This window comes from Vulpes vulpes, chromosome 4 (genome assembly GCF_048418805.1).
Source record: "Vulpes vulpes isolate BD-2025 chromosome 4, VulVul3, whole genome shotgun sequence".
NCBI classification, from domain to species: domain Eukaryota; kingdom Metazoa; phylum Chordata; class Mammalia; order Carnivora; family Canidae; genus Vulpes; species Vulpes vulpes.
The window spans coordinates 109347037-109369261 of record NC_132783.1 but is presented as its reverse complement, the minus strand read 5'-3'; the positions used below and the strand labels follow the sequence as shown (position 1 = coordinate 109369261).

General features: G+C 43.1%; 2 protein-coding genes and 1 long non-coding RNA gene across 10 annotated transcripts in view; 1 reads left to right on the top strand and 2 right to left on the bottom strand.

The window, feature by feature from the left end:
- TTC1 (tetratricopeptide repeat domain 1) overlaps positions 1 to 9313 on the top strand; it is a 48754-nt gene extending 39441 nt beyond the window's left edge. For all 3 annotated transcript variants that reach the window (XM_026007742.2, XM_026007753.2, XM_026007763.2), the window contains exon 8: positions 8695 to 9313. In XM_026007742.2, coding sequence (XP_025863527.1) covers positions 8695 to 8828 — 134 coding nt within the window. In that variant the 3' untranslated portion in view covers positions 8829 to 9313. The remainder of the gene's footprint in view (positions 1 to 8694) is intronic.
- LOC140598660 (uncharacterized) lies at positions 3914 to 11056 on the bottom strand. 2 transcript variants are annotated; one of them, XR_012001199.1, is made up of 4 exons: positions 8088 to 11056; positions 7703 to 7834; positions 6608 to 6684; positions 3914 to 4671 (listed from the first exon to the last, which is right to left on the bottom strand). It is a non-coding gene; the product is annotated as an uncharacterized lncRNA (long non-coding RNA). The 2 variants fall into 2 exon arrangements; XR_012001198.1 differs by lacking the exon at positions 3914 to 4671 and having other exon boundaries at positions 6588 to 6684.
- A 5313-nt stretch (positions 11057 to 16369) lies between these two features.
- The window catches only part of PWWP2A (PWWP domain containing 2A), a 35903-nt gene continuing 30047 nt past the window's right edge, over positions 16370 to 22225 (bottom strand). Inside the window, exons 3-4 of one of the 5 annotated variants that reach the window (XM_072756727.1) lie at positions 20900 to 21019; positions 17908 to 18577 (exon numbers count right to left, since the gene is read on the bottom strand). In XM_072756727.1, the coding sequence (XP_072612828.1) occupies positions 18564 to 18577; positions 20900 to 21019 (134 nt within the window). In that variant the 3' untranslated portion in view covers positions 17908 to 18563. Of the gene's footprint in view, positions 18578 to 20899; positions 21020 to 22225 lie in introns of those variants that run through there. The other 4 variants (XM_072756730.1, XM_072756728.1, XM_072756726.1 and 1 more) reach the window with 4 other exon arrangements.

Below are 22225 nucleotides of genomic sequence, written 5' to 3'. Positions count from 1 at the left end.
CCACCATGTGGGTTGAATAATATATTGCAATCACATGGACATAAGGGAAAAACCTTAAAATAAATTGAACTTGGCCATTTATGGCCTTCAGGTATCATATCTAGAGAATGAGAACATATTTTCCAAAGAATCACTCTGCTAGCAGAGCTGATTAAGAAAAAGCCATTAAACCTAGATAGTCCACAACCCTCTGGCCTCTGCTGAGAGCTGTTTGAGAGTTGGGGAGACTTTGGGAGCCTTCTCCAGTTTTTCCAAAACAGGCTCTTTCCCTAATTTACATATTTAAATATGACACCATGTTTGAGCAGAAAAATTATTTTGGAGGTGCTCTTTCTTCAAAGAAGAAGGGAAAGAGCATTTTCTACCTATACTAACAAGGTCTCGGTTTTAGAAAAAAGACAGTATCTGTACTCTAACTGAGCCATATTTCATGCTGAAAGAGATGATGTTGGGGTGGCTCTGGTAGACTTGGAGGAGACCCTTAGACATTTTTTTTTAAGCCGGTATGAAACCGTAAAGGGATGTATATAAACTGAATCTTGCAGCCATTGTCAATTTTAGATGGAATCAAAACTTCATTTCTCCCTGCCTGGCTGGCTCAGTCTATCTAAAGTCTCATGAGCTAGTTTCTATCTCCATGGCTTTGGGCTTTACTTATATTGTTCTCTCCATTTGAAATATTCAAGTTGAGTTCATTCTCCTTTGCTTCTGTAATGAATTCTCCTCTGATCAGACTTTAGCAGTTTAAGTTGTTTGGTAAATAATATGTTTGTTGTTACACATAAATACTGTGAATGGCTTTATCTTCTCTTTATCTTCTAAGTATAAGGATCATGAATAAGATCTTGCCTTTAGGTGTTCCCTACCATCAGAGAGCCTAAAAGAGAGAATGACCCTGTGTGGAATCCCAGCCCCACAAAAGCTTTCTGGAGTTCTTCCCTCCCTGATACAGATGATGTGACTGTGCTTCACATGCTAAGAGAGCCTTGGATGCTACTCATTCTGCAAAATAATGTCACCCCTTAGATATTCTGAGCAAGCTTTTTGCAGTGGACTGCACAATTTTTAGTGCAGGTTTCTCCAAGGATGCTGGCTTCTGCTAAAAAACCGGCAGTTAAAGATTTGAAAAACTGCTCAACACCATTTGTCATTGGCATTTACGAAGTTAGGTAATTATTTAACAAAGTGGGCTTTTATTTAGATTTGTTCAATAATCTTTGACTTGCTTTTCTTTTCTCAGTAACTTGACTGCATTTTTGTTGGAAAGAAGAACCATGTAGCTGCCTCCATGGTGGGGGGGAATCCTAATTTAAATAACAAAGGGAATAGAACACACTTGAACACCCTTCCTAGCCTGTCATTTAGAAATATCATTAGAACAAGAGTGGAGACCCATAGTGGCCGTCCATCATAGTGCTGCAGTCCTTGCTAATCAGGTTGGCTTCAGATTTGAGGAAAGAGGTCAGCAACTGAAGTGTTTCCTTTCATCTTTTTCTCTGGAAAGATTAGTTCCATGGCTGTAATAAGCCAGGAAATTTAAACAGTGAAAGGATTTGGGGGATGGTTAGTGGTGCTAGGCAGAGCACCCCAGGAAGCTCAGAGCTTTTTTTTAAGTGACTGGTAGTACAAGTGATCAATGTCCTATTTATTTGGCTTTGCTTAAATCTAGTGATTTTCACTTTTTTTATTTAAATAGATTTAAAAAAAAAAAAAAAAAACCTTATATGGGGATCCCTAGGTGGCTCAGCTGTTTAGCGCCTGCCTTCGGCCCAGGGTGGAATCCTGGAGTCCCAGGATCGAGTCCCACATCAGGCTCCCTGCCTGTGTCTCTGCCTCTCTCTCTCTGTACTCTCATGAATAAATAAATAAAATCTTAAAAAAAAAAAAAAAAAAAACCTTATATGATTACACCAAATTAGAACAGCTAGTTAAAGAAAAAAAAGTCTTATGTGAAACCACAATGTAGAAAACAAAGAGTGGTATTTTATTTGTATAATTCAAATGTGTAGCATTTTTATGATCAGAATAACCAGGCAAGTTTGAGGAACATAGAAATTTGAAATCAGATTTGGATGGTAGGCACAGCCTTATGAGTAGCTATATCTAATATAGCTTTATAGCTATATTATTATATTATATTTGTAGCTATCTTTATTTCCTGTTTTAGTTTCACAGCATTAAATTTTTTTTCCACATAGGTAAACAGTAAAAACACTTTCAGATGAGACATTTTCAGAATCCCTGAAGCTCCTCTGCTCAGCTGGAGGAAACTAAGGGCAGATCTTTAGTGTACTGCTCTGCCCTCAGGAGCATCTTGAGAAGCATGGCTGTTTAACCTTGGGGAGACAGACGAGAGCCTTCCTGGGGTTAGGTTCTATACACAGGGAGTGGTGAGGTGAGCCTCATATTGGTAGCTATGCCAGGAGAGCAAGCGATGTGTACTTGGAGGCCAGATGATGATGCTCACATAGATCTCTGAATAAGCCTTGGTTGCAAATAAAAAAGAATGGGATTGTGTATTTTCACAAAATGTGAGAGAGACACTCTGCCTGAGCAGCCTGTCCCACTGATCACTAGTGACAGGTATCCCCAGTTAGTTTTTACTATCAGGCTTCTCTGATCAAGATTCCACTGAACAGCTATGAAAGCAAGGTATCTTTTGGGGCTGGTTCTCAGAATGCATTGCTCAGACCAGCTTCACGTGAGAACTCATTCAAAACGCACATTTCCAGTCCTTCTGAATCAGAGATTGCGGTGGAACGCAGCACTCAGTTCTGACAACCCCTCTAGGTGTTTTCTGGTGCACCACCACTGTGAGGGGTGCGACTGCTGCACGGGAGCAGCATCGTGGGAGGTGCATCGCAGGGATGCAGCCAGGAGTGGTCAGCCGTTCTGCTCTGAGAGAGAAGCAGAGGTCACTAAGTAGAAGCAGCAGGTCACTGAGTTTTACCTTTCCCTCTTTGTGCTGTAGCTGCAGCAGAGAAAAAAGAAAAAGATATTTGAGAATGTACTAGACTTGAGATCTCAGACACCTCTCTGTGGCCATCGATTCCTTGCTGTGTTCCATTTCTGGTGTTTATTTGGACAAGGTGTCACTGGAGAAATTGAGTCAGCTCGCTGTGGGTTGTCACCATTTACCAAGTCCTAGGGTGGCATTATGTCCCACTAGCAGGTATAGCTTGTGTCCCAACAGTTCCATGAGATGCTACTCTTCTTACCATAACCAAGAGCTGCCAGGTTCCTGTCCTGACCTAGAAAATCTAGAGCCACAACTTGAAATTCACGGATTACCCCAAAGGAACCAGAGACAAGGAGCAGGACACAGCTCCAGAATCCTTTCCCACACTGCTTCCTGCCCGGCTGCTCTGGCATACACCTGGGCCTTGATCACCATCCAGCCCAGGTCTTCCATTTGTATCATTATCTCCTTTGTACCATTATCTCCTAGGTATCTCCTAGATGGTACCAGATCTGTAACAAATAGAAATTAGGAAATCCAGTTGGGTATGGCCCTCATAGGGGGGAGGGTGTCGAACTTGGCAGCCAGCGGAAAGGGTGGCAGATCTCTTGAGACATTTCTGCTCTCCTGATTCCTGAAGTTTCTCCAGAGTTCACTCCTGGCCATTAGCAACCTAATGAGCACACATTTGTGAACTGATTTAAGAATGCCATCTTGTACGATGCCATGATCAAGTACTACATAAGGATGCTTAGGAGTAACTTGTTCATTATCTTGGCAAATATTGGACACCTTCTGTTGGCTCTTCCTGTGCATGACATGCTTCTCTACTCTGCGTAGTAAAGGGTCCTAGACCCAGCTCCATTACCCAGGGTCACAAGAAAGCCTTGATATTGTCACTGACTCTTAAAACTGCTAAAGCCATATATGTGGATACCCTGGAAATCCAGGGTCTTTTTTTTTTTTTTTTTTTTTTCATATTTCTCTTCATAACACCCCACCTAATCCTCATTAGAGACTATACATGCAGTGTTTTGTACTCTGGCCACATTAGTGTCTCCAAACCACTTCCTTGCTGTGGTTATTCCCTCTGGGAGTATCTGTGTAGATTTTCACTGCCCTGCTTTCTGCTTCATTTCCTGGTTGTCACTCCATCAGCTCCTCTCAGGGGAAATGACTCCTGCTTCTTCGACAGTTCTTGGTAAGGCTTGTTTCAGCCTCCACTTTCACCCAAGAGCTAACGTAGGCATTTGATTTGGCTGTGAATTTTTTCTTTCATATCCTGTGCTGTCTCTTGATAGGTCTTTTGCTCAGAGGAAAGCAAGAGGCAGCTCGCATGGCTTAGGGCCTACGTCATAAGAGGAAATGTGGTGTCAGGATTCAGGTGTATCCCATGGGGCCTAAACCACAGGGATCTTAACAAATGGCATTCCTGGCTCTCTTCAGGGTAAATGGACTACTGCACAGTTAGTATCTCCAAAGAGCAGTTACACATAATGAGTCCGTGGGTTATTGTGATACCATGTTGCTTGGAAGCATGAAAACTATTATTTATCAAATCTGGATCCAGTGACAGGCGTCAACCTCTAGTCCTAAACATTCTTGTCTGAGCACGGTTTTGGACTCTTCTCTTTGCCTGCAATCTAGTCTCACAGAGGAGATCCTAAGTCAGGGACATGTTGACACGTTCTGGCTGAGTGATGGTACCAGATCTGTAACAAATAGAAATTAGGAAATCCAGTTGGGTACGGCCCTCATAGGGGGGAGGGTGTCGAACTTGGCAGCCAGCGGAAAGGGTGGCAGATAGGCTAATTTAGCAAAGGATCCTGTCTTAGGGCAGGCTGCCTTAGTCTCTGAGCATCCAGCCTGACTCTAAACAGCAACAGGAAAACTCAGTGTGATTGTATATGTATTTATGAGCATCATCTCTACTGAAGGTGTTTCTCTGCTTTTGCCATAAACAGCAAAAGATGAATTTTTCAAAACCAAAAATTTGTTGGTTCTACCATAATGTTTTGCTCTGTTCCCTTCTGTTCTCATTGGCCTCAGTCTGATTTCAGAGCTGCTATTTTTTTTTTAAGATTTTATTTTTTTAATTATTGTTCTTTTTTTAGGGAGTGGGGAGGGGCAGAGGGAGAGGGAAAGAATCTTAAGCAGGCTCCGTGCTGGGCACTGACATGGGGCTTAGTCTCACAACCCTACGGTCATGATCTGAACTAAAATCAAGGGTCAGACACTTAACCGACTGAGCCAGCTAGGCACCCCTTAAGATTTTATTTTTAAGTAATCTCTACACCCAACCTGGAGCTTGAACTTACAACCCCAAGATCAAGAGTTGTGTGCTCTGCCAACTGAGCCAACCAGGCATCCCTCAGAACTTCTTTACCCAACATTATAGATATTCGAATGTTTGTTCAGTGAATAAATGGCTTCTTTCCCATGATGCTGCACTAACTTTCTGTCAGAATCCCCTCCAGACTCTTTCTTTGTTTTTAAAAGATTTTATTTATTCATGAGAGACACAGAGAGAGAGGCAGAGACACAGGCAGAGGAAGAAGCAGGCTCTCCATGGGGAGCCTGATGGGGGACTGGATCCCAGGACCCTGGGATCATGCCCTGTGCGGAAGGCAGATGGTCAACCACTGAGCCACCCAGGTGTCCCCAGGCTCTTGTCTTTTGATTCATTCTTCCCTTTGCCACAGTGTTATTAACCCTTAAAGTTCAGTTCTCAAGCCATCAGTGACCTTCCCTGTGGCACAAGACCCAGAGACCTCTGGCCTGGCTCATAAGAACCTGCCAGGATGTGCCCTTCCATCCAGCTTGGAGCCCACTGGACACACTGCTGGCCCTTGCCCGCCCTTCTCTATACATTTATTTAAACCATTTTTGCCTGCCCTGCCCATTCCCTCCATCTCGGATGGCCGCGGTCCTGTCTGTTCTTAGGTGGGAATTCCTGTGCACACTCTTAGAAAAGACCAGATCTCCCCTCCTCCCCGCTTGTCCAGGGAGGAATCTTCTTACTAACTCTCCTGGCACTCTGTATCTCAGCTTAACACTGAGCTGCCTTCTGTGTGTGTGTCTCGTCTTCCCCATCACGTCTCAGCTTATTCTGGTGCAGTGATTCTCCTGTCTCTGCATCCCCAGCACACACAGCAGGATGCCATCGCATAAACTTAGGACTATTGGTCGAATTCAGGTCTGGTAATCTCAGGTCTTCTCTGATGTGGAGACTTTCTTATTGTGTATGGCGAATAAGTTATCTCAGGCACTTCGTGTCCATTGTCTCATTGAGCAAGTGGAACTACCCACGTCCTGTTCTGTTCTGGAGATAATGTAGTAAAACTATTGTAGAATATTCTAAAGGCTGAGAATGGACAGAAGAAGAATGATCGCCTTAAGTGTAGGTTGAGTCCCCAGAGAGAGAAGCAGGGTCAGATGAGAAGTTCCAGAGACTGATAGGCGGAACACCTGTAGGAGGAGTGGGTGGAGGGGCGGGAGCCGAAGCTGAGTGTGGAGCAGAGAGCTGGCGTTGCCCGTGGCAGAGAGAGGGATGCTGGCTAGGGAAAGTCACAAGCTGCGAGGACCTAGTGCTGAGAAAGTTCCAGCAGAGCCACTGAGGAGCTACAGTTGCCTGTGGGAGTACCTTACCTGCCGGGCTCTGTCGGGCTCCATCAGCAGGCGACAGGGATGCACAGCCCTAGCATGCAGCACAGCCACCCTGGCACCTGTGGCCAGAGAAGCACATTTGCACACATGCCACTCTAGAGAAGCAAAATATGCGAGGCTCATGGTGGCAGGCAGTTTCCTCCCCCAGTCAGGCCAAGTGGAAACCTGCAAGAGGTCCTAACTGTCCCTTTCCATCTGCAGCTGGAAGGCTTGTCCCCCTGCCACCTGTGGAACACAGGGGCACACCAGCGTCCTGGAACTGCCAGGACCTTAGGGCACTGCCGAGTGTACTCTCTCTGAGATGCCTGTCTCGCCACCCCTGCACAGGCCGGGGAGCTTCTGCCCAGGGCCCACTTTAGTCCTGTGTTTGTCACCCTGCCAGACAGAGTTTCTCAGAAGCCGAGAATAAACTTTACTCCGGAGCTCCTGCTGCATCACATAGTAGATACTTTACAGTTGGTGCTTTCAGTGCTTGCTCTACAGTGAGATGGACTTGCAGTGGGCTCTCCTTCCAGGGGCAGGGAGAGGGATAGGGACCTGAGCAGAGGCTTGTTCATGTAGGGTGGCCCTGCCGGTCTCAGGCAGTGTGATGTGACTCCTGGAGATTCATTCTCTCTTAACTCCCTCCGTGTCAGGAGAGCCAGGGATTGTGCCAGCGGCAACATTTTACTCGGCTTCTTTAAATGTTTGTTCCCTCCCTGTCCTCCTTCCTCAACCCAAGAGCAGACTGCCAGGGTTCTGGGGAACTCACACCTACCCAGGGGTGCCCCCTCTTCTGTGCTGGTTGTGGCCCCTACCTGTGCATCCATCTGCTGGAGACCATGCCCTAGTCGGCACCTGTGTGCAGGGCTGAACTGTGCCAGCAGTTCTCCTCAGATGGGCACGCTCAGCATTATGTATGTGTTCAGGTTTAGGCTGGGGAAGCCTGCCTGCAGAATGGTCAGCCTGGGTTCTGGGAGCTTCCCCAGAATATGGTGAGCTCTGGGGTCTAAGTCTAGTCTGAGACCAAAAGTTTTTTCCATGAATTATCAGAAAAGACCTTGATGTTTAAAGGCTGTGTGTCTAGAAGTTCTTTACCTGGGCTACTTCAAGGTGGGATGCCTCAGAGAAAGCTGCTAACAAGCAGGATGGTGGGAAGGAACCTATAGCTCCGATGATTAAGGATTTCTTTCCCTTTTACTCCCGTTGTCCTCTCCATTGGGAACGGACCTGCAAGAAAAATTACAACAATTTAGAAAGGGTCGAAACTGTGTATTCACCTATCCCAGCCAAGATTTTCCAAAACACCCTTAGTTTCAAATATTCCATCTTACTGCCCCATGAGTCCCTGTAAATCTCTGAAAAATCCTGAAAACTCCAGCTTGTGACATACAAATTCCATGGCACTCTTAAATGTAGAATCAGCATAAAAATCCTAGGTTATACCATGTGTCTCAGTTTTGGCTGTTGGATGTGAGCTCACCTGGGTTAAGCCTGAATCCGAGGGAGAAGAGACTGAACTGTTGAGGTTGGCAGTGCTGTCAGATGAGCAAGATCATTTGACATTTCTCATTTCCTGAGAAACGACAAGTTTGGTGTAGAAGCTAAGGCTTTCCTTAGTAAAGCAGGAGGCCCTTGAGTCTGAACCCAAGCTCGGTAGAAATCTGAGAGGGATCAGATTCAGCAGGTGGCTGCTGCTTTCCTCAAAGAACAGACTTGGAGGGTCCGCCGCCCTCAGCACCAGGCCCTGGGACTTGGCAGGATACTTTCAGCCCCCCAGGAGCAACGGTCAGTTTGGCCATCATCCATCCCAGGGTCTGTGTCCTTTGTTGGTTCTGGCCAGTTAGAACAGGAAGCTTTGCTTTCCCAAAGGGAGCCAGTGGTGCTCCCTCACGATCATCTACAAAAGCACGGGTGTGGGGGTGAGTGGCACCAAAGTGACCACATTGCTGAGGGGCTAAAGGGTTCATAATTTTAAAAGCAAGATGCTCTTTATATTTTGTAATCAGATAGTAAGGCAGGATCAGTTGGGGTCTTCCTCCTTCTGTTTATTCCCCATATTTATCTGAATTTTCCATTTTCCATTACAGGTAAACTAAAAGATCTTGGGAACTTGGTTCTTCGACCTTTTGGACTCTCCACCGAAAATTTCCAGATCAAACAGGATTCCTCTACTGGTTCCTACTCCATCAATTTTGTTCAAAATCCAAATAATAACAGATAACAAAGTTCACAGTAGCTTGTAAAGCTGGCTTGGAGATTTTGTGCTGCTCGCTATTAGCAAGGGGGAAGGCCCTGCCAATATTTAACTTTTAAAAGCATTTTATCTCAAAGACAGGCTACCCACTAGGGCCCAGTTGTTCCCTTTTCCCTCTTGTTTTATGGCCAGGGTGAAACACACTTCTGATGTAATAAGCCTAATTGGATTTCGATGTCTGTGTGGCTGTTGCCCTTGGTTCTGGCTGTTCTTTGCTTTGTCCAGGAGGAAGCCTGCTTGTCAAAGCTGGTCTCTTCAAGCTTTCCACACTGGCCCAGGCAGAGTATCTCCCGGCCTGAGCAAACTGCTGGTCAGAAACTGCCCAAACATGATTAATGGGGTTCCCGCCTACTGTCCCCTCTCCCTGAGTACTCCCACTGCCCAGGCAGCCGGGCATGGGCTCTGGCGTCTCCTGGTTTCCTCTGTGGTAATAAACGCTTTCTGTGATGGTCTGAGCTGGCTTGTGAACTTTGTCCCCGTGACGACAGCTGAAGCACCAGGCTTCTCTGGCTTCGGGAGCAGTGTCGCTAAGTGTTACTGGAGTCTACAAATCTGCCCAAAGTCTTAGTTGCCAACTTGAAGATGATCTTGAAGAAGTGACCATTCTACCACATGCTAGAAGAAACTCCATCTCACAAACTCTCTTGTACCTCTTCAGTTTTGTGCAGATCATTATGAGTGTTTTTATCCAAGCATCTTAACAGTTTCAACTTAAAATAGCTTCATTCAGGTATGGTGATACATAAACCCCAGAACAAGCCATCTTCTTAGGCTCCAGCAACCCAGAGGTTTCAAAGGTAGGCTTAGGGTCTTTTTCCTAGTCATCAGTGATTGCTGGTGAAAAGCTTTCAGTTCTGGTTTGAGTGTCAAAGGCAGGGACATGCAGGTTTCATCTGAGAAAGGAAGCGCACATGTCATTCTCTGAGTGACGCTGGAATAGGGCCTACTTCCAGTAGGAAGGATATGCTGCTGCTTTGATCTGTTCCTTGAAGCCCCTTAGAAAGTGTTGGCAGGTAGCAGGATGACGTGCAGTACTAACTGAAAAGGTGAGCATGTCTTCCAGATTTTGAAATGAAATTCTTCATAGAATTAAGGGGAAAGGGAAAAAGAGCGTGGTTCCTTTTGCTTTGCTATCTTTATGGCAAATCTGGCATCTCATATTCCAAAGTGTTTGTGTGACATCACAGATGTTGTACAGGAGCCTGGGCTGAGCACCGTATGGCCCAGCTCTCAGCAGGCAGTGCCTCCTGTGCAGCCGACGGTGCCAGAGCAGCAGCTCTCAGGTCTTCTTGCCTCAGGACCCCTTCACACTCAAGGAAGTTTAAAGAGTGTTTTGGTTTATGTGGATTATGTACATTGACATCAACCAGATGAGAAACCAGAGAATTCTCTTATTAAACATCTAGTTAATTCCTTTAAAAATAACATACATTTCCTGTTAGTATAAATATTTTTAGAAAAATATCTCCTAAACCAGAAACATTTCAGTAAGGAAAATGACATCAGTTTACATTTTTGTAAATCTTGTGTGGCTTGATAGAAGATAGTAAAATTCTAAAATTCAGGCTGTTACAGTTATGTCACGGAGTCTTGGAAATCCTACACTGCACATACCTGTGACAGCAGGACAGTGAGAAAAGCACATGACCCCTTAGTATTACTGAGAAAACAGCTTTGATCCTGGAGACCTGAAAGGATCTCAGGAACTCCTCAGAAGCTTTAGCCCACTTTTTGGCTTTTTTTAAATGTAAGCTCTACACCCATTTTGGGGCTTGAACTTGCCCCCAAGATTGAGTCACATGCTCTCCTGGCTGAGCCAGCCAGGCGCCCCTCAAACCATATTTTGAGAACTACTTTGTTAGATTATGACTTTCAAGCTTAATAACTGAGACTTGGCCAAGGTTGGGGCTGAGATTCCTGAGCACCTGTCTGACCCTCCAGGGAGTGGGGAAATAGACGTGTTTGCCTAGATACAGCCTGCCTCAAGACACTGCTGTTGCTGCGGGCTCTAGAGGTTTTGCTTCTCAGGCCTTCTCCCTCTTTGTCTCCCTTCTCCTCCACCACCGTCCACCACCACCACCACGCCGAAATCTCACAGTGGCTAAGTAATGCATCTGGAAAGGAAAGGAAGGGAATCTAACTAGATGTGCATTTTCTTAAGCCAAGGTGTGTTTTGGTTTTCTTCTTAATCAACCATAGTTATTTCTCTACTTACAAATCTGGAAGAAAAAAATAGAGTCAAACTTTCTGAAAATGTTTGACAATAGAATGAATGGAATAGAATAAAAATGTTTGTATATGCTCCTATTTCGACAATATTGCAGTGGATCAAAATAATTTTGGATCTCTTTCTAGAATTTCCTTGAAGACTATAAGATACATTTTATTTAAATACTATGCTCTCCTATTCCCCCTTTGCCTCCACGACCTCCTGGAAGGTAAGGGCCATGTTTATTTCTTTATAGCACCAACATCTACTTCTCTACCAGAAACCTAGTAAGTTGGTATTAAAGGTATTTTATAAGAAGTGTTCTCAGTGTGAATAACAATCACTATCCAGAAGTCTCCAGATTCTGTACCCTTTGATTAGTACCTGGTTTTTAAAATGTCTCCTTGCTAACCATTATCTCAAGGTAAGTAGAAACTAGTCATTTTCCTCAAAATTTTAAGACCAGCAAGTGATTCAAGTGTCAGCTTAGAAGGTTTATGTGCTGTTTTTCACCTTTCCCAAAGGGTGTGGTGGGAGGCAGTGAAAGTCAACAGCTTGGTTTCACCTAGTCTAGACCAGTGGATTGATCTGGACTTCCTGGATGGCCTCAACACCCTGCCGTTTCTAGTCCCGGTTAACTTTGTACAGTAGTGTTTTTATTTGGATAGATGGGCAGTTCTGGCTGATTTAGAGGGCACACCTAGGATTACTCAACAGTGAGCCCAGTATTTGTACACATGAAGCTTAAAAAGACACTTTGCAAAAAGAATCATTTCAAGCCAGTCCAGGCCATCATGTGCCGCCGTGTAGAGCATTCAACCTGGCTAATAAGCATATGGCTCCTGGTCTTTAAAGGTTCATTTTTGCATTTTAAATACCTGCAAGGATTTGTCTTGACATTTTCAAAACTCCCCACCTTGTCCCAGATCACATTTCCACTGAATCCTGTGTTCTCTGTGCCTCCACACTATATCTTAGCTACCCCTCCAACTCTTACAGAGCAACTTCCATTCACGGAACCTCCTGCAGAAGGCTCACCCAGGAAACTGGGACTATTTCTGCAACAAAGTCTTACTCATCCGGTGCTTTTTCTGTGAGTACACCGTGGATTAGTTCCTTTCTCTCACATCATGGATCTGAGTGTGGTTAAATCCTGTTCTTCAGATGGACCTCTTTTTCTAAATCTGAATTTGCATATAGGTTTACCTTCCATCACAAGCACTGCTCCTGGGTTCTTCCCGCATATCCTTTTGCTCCTTGTCCTACCCCCCAGAATGCCATATCTTATTACAAGTTATTGTGCTTATAGGAATAGAGAATATTACACCATGCTGAGATGCGGAGGCTGGGGAGTGGCCGAGCCTACTAGCTAATGACCTGAACATAGCAGCACTGGGCCTACATTTGAGCTGCAGTAAAATGCCAAGACCTCACACATTGGACCTTCAGTGTTCCTCAGGTATAGTTAAAAGCATGAATGTTTGTTAAGTCTACAAATGACCAAAGTCCTATTTTCTGCAGTATTCTGTGTCGTTGAAGGTAGGGAACTGCTTTTGGAAACGTTATTGGGCCTGCTGAGTACTTGTGCTCGTGGGGCCCTGAGCTGGCCTCTGAGATGGTTGCTGGGTTAGGCTTCACACGGCTCTCATGCTGGAGTTCAGACTGGTGTAGGGAGACCAGAGACCTTTTGAAGGCATTTTACTGTCAACAGACTGGCATGGGATGAGAAACTGGCAGCAGGTGTTAATTAAATGTAAACCTGATTGGAAGATATATTTGCAAGGATTGTCTGATCCTAAGAACTAACCAGACCTGCAAATCCTTTCTTTTAGCCAGTGGTGGAACGTCAAAGGGGAAGGTAGGGAACACCTGTGCAAGTGAGTGGCTGCTTGAATCTCAAGAAGATCTTTAAAGGGAAAGGTCTAGTAACCATCTAAGACCAGAGTACCAATCTAAGAAACCTCCTAGGACAGGAAAAATCAGTGACTTAAGCCTCCATCCCTCTTCCTCTTATTTGAGCTTTTCCTTAAGCTTGCTGTTGGCCTAAAAGGCAGCATGGAACTTCGAGAGCTGAGTGTTTGGGGGCACAGTCTGTCGGCCTCAGCCCAGGGGTCACTGCCAGCCTGGGTAGGTTTGTTCTGTTTGTTCCTATTGTGATCCTGCCGCCCACCTCGTCCCTCATTTCTTAAGGCATTGAACTTTTTTTTTTTTAAGATTTTATTTATTCATGAGAGACACGGGAGGGGGAGGGGCAGAGACAGGCAGAGGGAGAAGCAGGCTCCATGCAGGGAGCCCGATGTGGGACTTGATCCTGGGTCTCCAGGATCAAGCCCTGGGCCGAAGGCAGCGCTAAACTGCTGAGCCACCCGGGCTGCCCCATTGAACTCTTCCTTTAATACTTAATCGGTGTGTGCTGTGTGCTTGAGACATACCCCTAAACCCTAGTAAAATCCTGGAGCAATTTCAGGGACATGCATATGCTCCTTTTCAGCCTGCCCCCCTCTGAACTGCAATAGTAACATGCCTAGTCCTTCTAGCACCTTCATTTCCTTTAAAAGAGGAAGTATGTGCACACTGTACCATTAGTGGCTGGGACATCTGTTCCTTCAGGGAACTCTATAAAAAAGGAGGACCAAGCCCACTCACGCTCCTGACACCGCAATGCTACCAGGCAGCCCGAGAGGTGGGGCTGGCATTACCCTGGAGCATAAGAACAGTTGCTTCAAGCCCTTCAAAGGGCAATCAGAGAAACTAGTAATGTTCATGAAAACTAGTGAAGATGGCCTCATATTCCAAAGCATTAAGCATTTCAGTCCTCCTGGCTCCAGGCTGCTCATTGATGAAGCTGGGGCTGGACACTCAGGGCTTGTGAGTTAGTCCAGTCTGCCTTTACCGATGTTTGGAATACTTGGTAATAGGAATATTGCAGTCTTGTAATTTCCAACCTTCTGAGGTCTGCAAACTAGGAATAAGCTCCATCCTGTAGGAGTTAAATTCTGTCAGCCAGAACTAGAAATAGGACTCTACCTTCTTCCTTTCACTCAAGGGGAAAACTTTGGAAACTCCCATTTCCCTCTTGCTAAAGCATGGCATGGCCTGCTGTCCCCCTGCCAGGGAAGCCACTATTCAGTCCCAGCTCCCAGAGCTCTTGCTTGCTGAGAAATAGAGCTCACCCAGGTGGGAATTCTACCTCAGGCCCTTTGCCTGGACTCCCATTAGGCAGCCACCTCATACCACCAGAGCACCCCAGTGCCCTCCAGCTCCCCAAAAGTAGCAACTCAGAAACCCACAAATGGTCAAGTCTCCAAACAGCCTAAAGACAGAAATCTTCAAGGAGGCCTGGAATGGGAAGCAGGGGATTGGAGTCAAGTGGGGACAAGAGTTTGCATTTCAAAGCCTAGCCTTGGTGGACGGTCTCTGATACACAACATTGTTTTTGTAGGGATAGTCTGACTACCCCAAAATAGAATGTGCTGTTTGCAGCTTTGCTTCATGAAGTTAACTGGGAGAAAAGGTCAGATAACTTCCTTTGTGACACTGATTAAATCCTGCCATTGACAGAGTTGGCATTAGAGACCAGGAGTTAGAGCTTCCGCTTATGCTGCAAAAGTGTTTCCAGCCCGCCTCGTTTTCTACAAGTGTTGAAGCTGCTGCATTTATTTAAAACATATGAAGGATCACCCCCATCCCTGTCTTCCACAAGGTTGCTTTGTGTCTCACTGAACCCCTGGCTGTGCTTTTCTAGAACAGTGACACAGCAGGCACTCCTTTCCCTTGAGGTACTTCACTTTGCTGATATAGTTCACCTTCCTGGGATCGTAGGTCTGAGCTGTCCATTCAGAACCCACAGGAATTAGGCACTGACAACTTAGAATTCAGAAAGGTAAGATTATAGACTATTTCACTCAAGGTAAAAAAAATTCCGTCTTCCGTGTTTTTGACCAGTGCGGCTACAGTGAGATTGTGTCAGGAAGGTAACTGGCAGGACTTCGATCAGAATCCAAGTCTAGTTTAAAGCAGGTCATGCGTCTAGAAGCATCCTCCTCTTAATATCACCGGTTTACTTTGCTTCCTTTGTGTTAGAAGGTTCTTTTCTATACAGAACGCCTCACAAGGAATTTAGGAAAGGCCTAATTCTACAAGTATTCTTAACTCTTAGGTATGGTAACCTAGCCACTGGGCTCGGCCAGCTCTTTCTTCCTCTTGCACAGTATTCCTGAGTTGTGTTCTCTTTTCATTCCAGGTTCAGTACTTTCTTGATATCAGAGCAAAGGAGTTGTTAGTCCATGAAATTTCATTGTGATGTTAATCACCAGAGAAAGGTGTACTTAACAATATACAGTGTGCTCTATTCAAAGCACTGAGGGAAGAATCCTTACTTGAAAGAGGACAACTGAGTTATCAGGTATAAAAGCATGAAAACAGTTTTCTACAGTGCATACTTGCTGCGACATACCCCGCATGTCCAGGATGGTACCAGTACCTTCCATACACAATTCCAGGGCATGAATCCAAACTTCTATTTCCTTACATGACGACAGCACCAGGAAGGTCCTAAGTTGTAGCCATGGGTCTCTGCACTCATTCCCTCTCCTGATAGGAGGTGTGTCTACAGACACATGTATGTTAACATGACTGGGAGTGTGTTGGGGTGAGTGTCATGTGGAGGCTTTCCAGATAATGTGCACGTGGCTTGTTTACCTTGGTTCTAATTCCATTTTCATTATTAGGAAACAAGGGGGGCGGGGTAGATAAAAACACACTCCATATATACTCGGAATAACAGAGCCTTCCAGAGGCTTGCTTTTCCAGAGGTGTGTGGGGGAGGCACACTAACCGAGGTTTTTGGTCTAAAAATTCTCAAATTTTTAGAAATTTGAGGTTTTAATTGGCTCATTTTTTCCTAACAGTGGAGTGTTTCTGGTTCAAACACATCGGACATGCTGAGCTTTTAAAGAAGCAACCATTTATCCGTAAGGGCAGGACTTCTTAAACCTACCAGTAGATATTTGCTCAATTTCATCTAGCTCTGAAGGGTAGCATATTTGTTTCCATCAGAAAGGAAAACAGTAATGTTTGTGACAGGATCATAATTAAACTCTTCACCCTTCCTCTATTCCTTGGTCATAGAGGGTCCCATAAAAAATCTTCCAGTGATTATATAAAAATAGACTGTTCTCCTAAGAAAGCAGTATTACTTAAAACAGCTCCCTAAGGAACAACTAGTGGTTGAATCTTACTGGTTAAAAAATAGTAACTTTAAAACCTAACTCCTAAAAAATAAAAGTTTTTAAATAACTAAATTTTAAAAAATCAAGACTTTATTGGATAAATGTTACACAACATTCTTTAACATTTAAGTCTTAGCATACTTTAGATGAGAAACAACTTTTTTCATTCAAGTCTACAAAATGAAATAGGCTTGTAAAGATTTGAAACACAGACAAAGGTAGCATGAAGCAAAGCTTAAATATTAAGCAACTAAAGCAATGAAAAGTGAAATAGCAACATGGTATGTCTAGATTTTAAATACCACCAAATTTCATTTATTAAAAAATGAAAATGGCTTATAACAAAATGCCTTTGAGAATTTTGTCATGAGAAAAAAAATATTTAGATACTTAAAGAATTGGGAGAGATCAGGTTTTGCCTTTGTATATTTCTTGGTCATTTCCATCACTGCGCAAAGAATTCTAAAGCTTCATTAAAAATCCTTATTATACAGTCCACCATGGCTTGGAGTTACCTGGGTCTTGAAATGAGCCTGAAAGGTACTGCTGGTGTTCAAGATCAGAAAGAACAAGATGGACCCAAGCCTAAGCCCTAGGGCCGTGAAGAAGAGGGTACCATGGAGGTACACATCTTTAGAGCTCCCTGCTGCTCCAGTTCCTGAGCTGACTTTTTCAGATTTGATCAAACGTGTATAATGACTTCATGAAGTTTCTAAAAACACTTTAGCATGCGCTCCAAACTTTTACTTACTTGTAGCATAATTAGAGTTTATATTAAGCTCACTAGAAGACGGTCCACCTTTTCTTCTTGAGTTGTAAAACAAGTCCTAGGTAGGGCTATTAAATGTTCTCCAACTCTCACTCAGATCCTTTTCTTAATCCTGAGTGTGGGGTTATTAAGTAATTCCAACCTATACAGTAAGATTATGGAAAGTTTGAACACTTGAGCCAAATGCTCACTTATCTGTTGTTATGTTGCTTCAAATGAATTTTATATTTTATTTTTTGGCATTTTTTTCCCTTTTTTGTACTAAGTAATCAATATGGATTATCTTTCTGGTTTAAAAAATAAATCAGTATTGCCACTAAAAAACTTCAGTTTTATTAAAAGTACGGCACCATCAAATATAAAATGCCTTAAAAATGCAGTTCTGATAGGTCCATCTGGTTTTCTCATGAAAGTTTTCTCCATTCATTAAAAAGAAAAATTAAGGTTTTTCATAATATGTATTTTCCAAAGACAAGAAAAAGACTGTGGTCTCCACTAATAAGAATTCATGTTCCATGCATGAAAGCTCTTTATGGGTCTGTTCCTACTGCCTGTTCCCAGGGTCAAGTCCCACCTGACACCTGGAAGAGTATTTTGCACTTAGAAGGGAGGGCTCTCCATGAGAGAGGTCCACATCAAAATTCAGGGGAAAGCCTTTCTACATCAGTAGAATGAAGAACTAGCTTAGAGTATTCATTTTCACTCTAAGGTCAACACTAGCCTATCCACTTTGAGTCAGAATTTAAAAGGTAAGAATGTAGTTATGAAAATGTGCACAAAATGTTAAATACTGGTGGCAAATAAATACATCTTAATATGTTCTAACAAGCAAACGTATATTCAAGATAATACAGCCCTGCTTTATTGAAGAAAGAAAAGATCCAAATTCTCTTTGCGGGGTGGGGCACTTTGCCATCCTTTTAGTAGGATGTTAGAGAATCTTTTCTCTTGTTTCCACTGGTACCCTGAAGGAGACTCTGGTCTCGCTTGGGTAGGTGCGACTCTTGCTGTGTCACAGGAGAGCCATCTTAGAAATGCCTTTGCTCATATCTGAACTGATTAACAAAACCTTGGAGAAAGCACAGAGTTTCTGTTTAAAAAATAATTCAGCATCTTTGTCATCATCCCGTGCCTTTTAGGCCTGTCCAAACTGTACTGAAAAGAACTTCACATTCAGAAAAAGTTAACGGTCAGTGATAATCTTCATACATAAAATTCAAGTGAGTTCTTTGCGTGTTTCATAGCACTTTTCTCCTCCTCTCATGCATAACTTATTGCAATAGTTTATTTTTTATAAAACATTCCCCTAATACCTTTTCTTCGATTTACTATAGCACAGTTTGCAAGTGCCCCTTTATAGACTGTGGGTTTTAACCACTGCCTTAACATTTACTTCTCAGTGCAGCTTTAAACATCTGAGTCTCCAATGGCATTCAGTCCTGATGCTCTGGTGTGGTGTCACTGTGGTACGGGTCCATGAAACCAGCAGCCTGCTAATGTCTTTGTGCTGAAATACAGTAAAGAAAAGGAAGAAAATGTAGTTAAGCACAAGTAAATGGGACAAAAATGATGTCCTCATTGTTTAAATTCAGTAGATTGAATGTTTCCTTTAAACCAGCTAACCTTAACCGATATATGAGAAAACAATTGACTTCCACTCTTAGCCAGCAGAAGCATTCATTTTATTTCCAAAGTACATCTGGCCACATTCCAACACAAAACTGTTGTCACCTTCACAGAGTTAATCTGCATTTGAGTAGATTTTAAAAATATTTGTCAATGAGTATTTCCCTGATGTTGGGGCAGGGGGGCGTTTAGCTCCGTTCTCTGCTGCCACTTCACTGGTATCCATGTTAACCTTTTTAAGTCCATGCTGCTGCCGTGGACTGCTCTGAAGCGCCAGCAGCCTTCTTCTAGCACAGGCCACCTACAGACTTAGGCAGATTTAAATGTGAAACCAACCTAGGTGCAGGTCAGCTGCAGACCGTACTGTCTGCATATGCGCAAAGAGCAAACCAGGAGGATGGACGGTGCCTTCCCAGAGGTAGACACAGCACATCAGAAGGCATCCAGAGCACCGTGTTGCTACTCGAAGACAACTTCTGTACACTAAGTAGACTGACCACAGAGTCCCTTATTACACCAGCACACAGGATCATGAGCAGAGGCGCTCTTCACCATACAAGGCTTATAAAAATTCCTGCTAGACAGCATGACCAGAATTTCTGACTAACATTATCAACTTCCCTTTAATACCAAGTGGTAAGAACCCCACGGCAACCCTCTATCATCTTTGGTTAATGCCTCTCGGACCTGGTAGACTAAGTACCAATAAGAGCTTAAATTCTAAAAGAGTTGATCATGGAGAGAATGATGATTTTTTTTGGTCAAATGTATTTTTAAACCAAAGATCTGTGGTGTTTTCAGAATAACAACTGACAAAACAAATGCAGAAGAGAAAAAGAAACCGCCCCCCCCCCCCCATCCTTCCCAATATTTAACTTCCAAACATTTCAAAGGAAGTGTCTTTGCCATTCTCTGGTAGAACTCTTGATCTTCTGTTGCCTCCCTGACTTACTGGATCGAGGCCTATAAAACACAGTAACAGAGCATTCTATCACATTTTTCTCAAGCAATGAACAATGGCTCCTAGCCGTAAATACCACACACATCAGAATAGAAGGTGAATTGTCTTTACTTCCGAAGAAACAGAATCATTAACACCGTTAAATTTGACACTGAGCTAAGAAACGTTTAGTTTTTAAAACTAGTATCATGTAATACTCTTTTAGACCCACAAAGAACTTTGGAAGTAAACTGAAAGAAAAAAAAGGTAAACAGCCAATCCCATGCACAATTCCCTTTCCTTCTATTTATGACTCAGTATTTGGCTTCAACCTTAGGGAGGCCTATTCAAGTTGACAAGAAAGCCCAGGGTTGAAGCAGGTCTTATTATTCATATGAGAGGTGCAGAAAACTAACACTATTCCCTCAAGAAATCACCCTACCATCCCTATAGTACAGGTCAGCGTCCACAATCTCCCAGCCTCAATCTCTGATCCAAACTTTGCCATTCTGACCCAGCTTGCAAATTACAGGTCCTATGCAATATCATGGCTCTTTACTGGCTGCAAACACCATATGCTTAAATAGCCTTAATTCAAGGAAGCAAAATGGGATCATAAGTTCAAAAGCAGCATAACAGAAATCCTTAAATCTTTCCAGCTGTATAAAAACCCAAAATAAGCCTTTAAGGCACTATCCAAAGAGGTCTCAATAAATGTACTTAAAGAGATTATGGCCCCTCTGAGTTTTGACTTTCCTTATGTAAATGACAGTGGTTTTGAAGTCAATTCACTGAGAACATATATATGTTCACCTATGGACATATATATATATATATCCTTATATATACACACATTAAGAATGACTAAGAAGTTAAATGGATATCAAAGTGACAAAGAAAGACTGAGATAGTGAAAAGATAAAGAAATCCACTATTTGACTTCCCACAGAGGCTCCGTTGCTATTTGACATAATTCTACAAACTGATACCCAACTTTTACCACCCTAGGAGAAACTCTCATTTCACAGGCATTCACAGGAGGCTAGCTCTACTTTTTTTTTTTTTTTTTTTTAGCACAATTGAAAGTTATTTTCTCTCATTAAAATTGTCACCTGCATGAGGTACACCCAGCTACCAAGGTCAATGAAAACTACAGAAAAAGAACTAATGAATTCTTTTAGGTCTAGCCTAATCTACTTTAGAATGATTAAGTGATGACATGATGCCCTCTTCACTTTGTGGCAGGGCTTAACACAGACAGACCTGCCCGTCTCAGTGTTAACTTCAATGCTCCCAGTCTGAATCCACAGTGGTCTGTCAGACACTGTAAGGGAGCAGCAGGACTCGTCACTGTCTGATGTAATAGCTGCCATTTGTTGAGACCTATGGTAGAAAAAACCAAGTTAACAAAAATAGAGCAGTCATTTGAGTTCTTTTAAATCCATTTTACAAAAAAAAAAAGTTTTAAAAATAAGACCAAAATTCAGTTGAATTTTCATAATGAATGTAGATAACTTGCTGACTTCACAATAAGTGAAGCTTGGGTACTTAAAGAAAAGACTTGAGGTGTTGACACACCAGCAGTGGCCAGGAGAGGGCACTCTCCGGCACAAGTCAGTTCAGCAGCAACAGGCCTTGAGGCGCCCACACTAGGATGCTGCCCTCCAGGCTGACACCCACATAATGTTCCAGCTCAAAAAATTTCTAGCCTACCACTTAGCTAGGGTTGCAGTAGTCCTGATCTCAGTATTCAGCGAGGGCTGAAGTTGTCATCCTTGTCCATGTTCCTTCACTGAGCTCAAAGACCCTATTTTGCAAATAACCTTTTAATGCCCATGACCACCTATGCACACCCTCCTGTGTGAGTTAGTATCTGCTTGAAATAAGTTTGCCAGGATAAGCTTCCTCACTTGGGCTTTCAAGCAGACTTCAATACAAAGAATAATTCAAATGAAGGATAGCTATTTTAAGACTTATTTTTAACATATTTGCTTGTATTCTTACTCCTCTATTTTAAGTATAAACAATTCATCACATCATGGTAGTCAACTCTGGGATCATTGATTTACAGGATCTTCAGTCCTTATAATGAAATAATTATTTTTAGAATACCAAGGTACATAAGAAACAGTAACATATAATCAAAACTTTTTTAAAAGGCTTTTCTGACACTGAAATGGAAAAATCTCATACACATGATCTATAATTTTAACTGAATTTTAACTCAAAGGAGAACAATTTTCTTAAATGAGATTTAATGAGGTTATTCACCTTTTTGTTCATGGGAAAACTTAAATATACTATGTAAGTATATCTTATATACTGAAATACACTATTAACTGTAATCCAACAGCAATCACAGAAGAAAAAAGTAATCTGAGTGCACGAAACCATTTAATTTTGAACCTCTCCCTCCAGAAGTCAAACTTGTTAGGTTTCAACAATCATTCTAAATCTCTTCTTGGGGGCACCTGGGTGGCTCAGTCTCAGCATCTGCCATGCCTTCAGCTCAGGTTATGACCCTGAGATGAACCCTGCATCAGGCTCCCTGCACAGCAAGGAGTCTGCTTCTGCTTCTCCCTCTGCCTC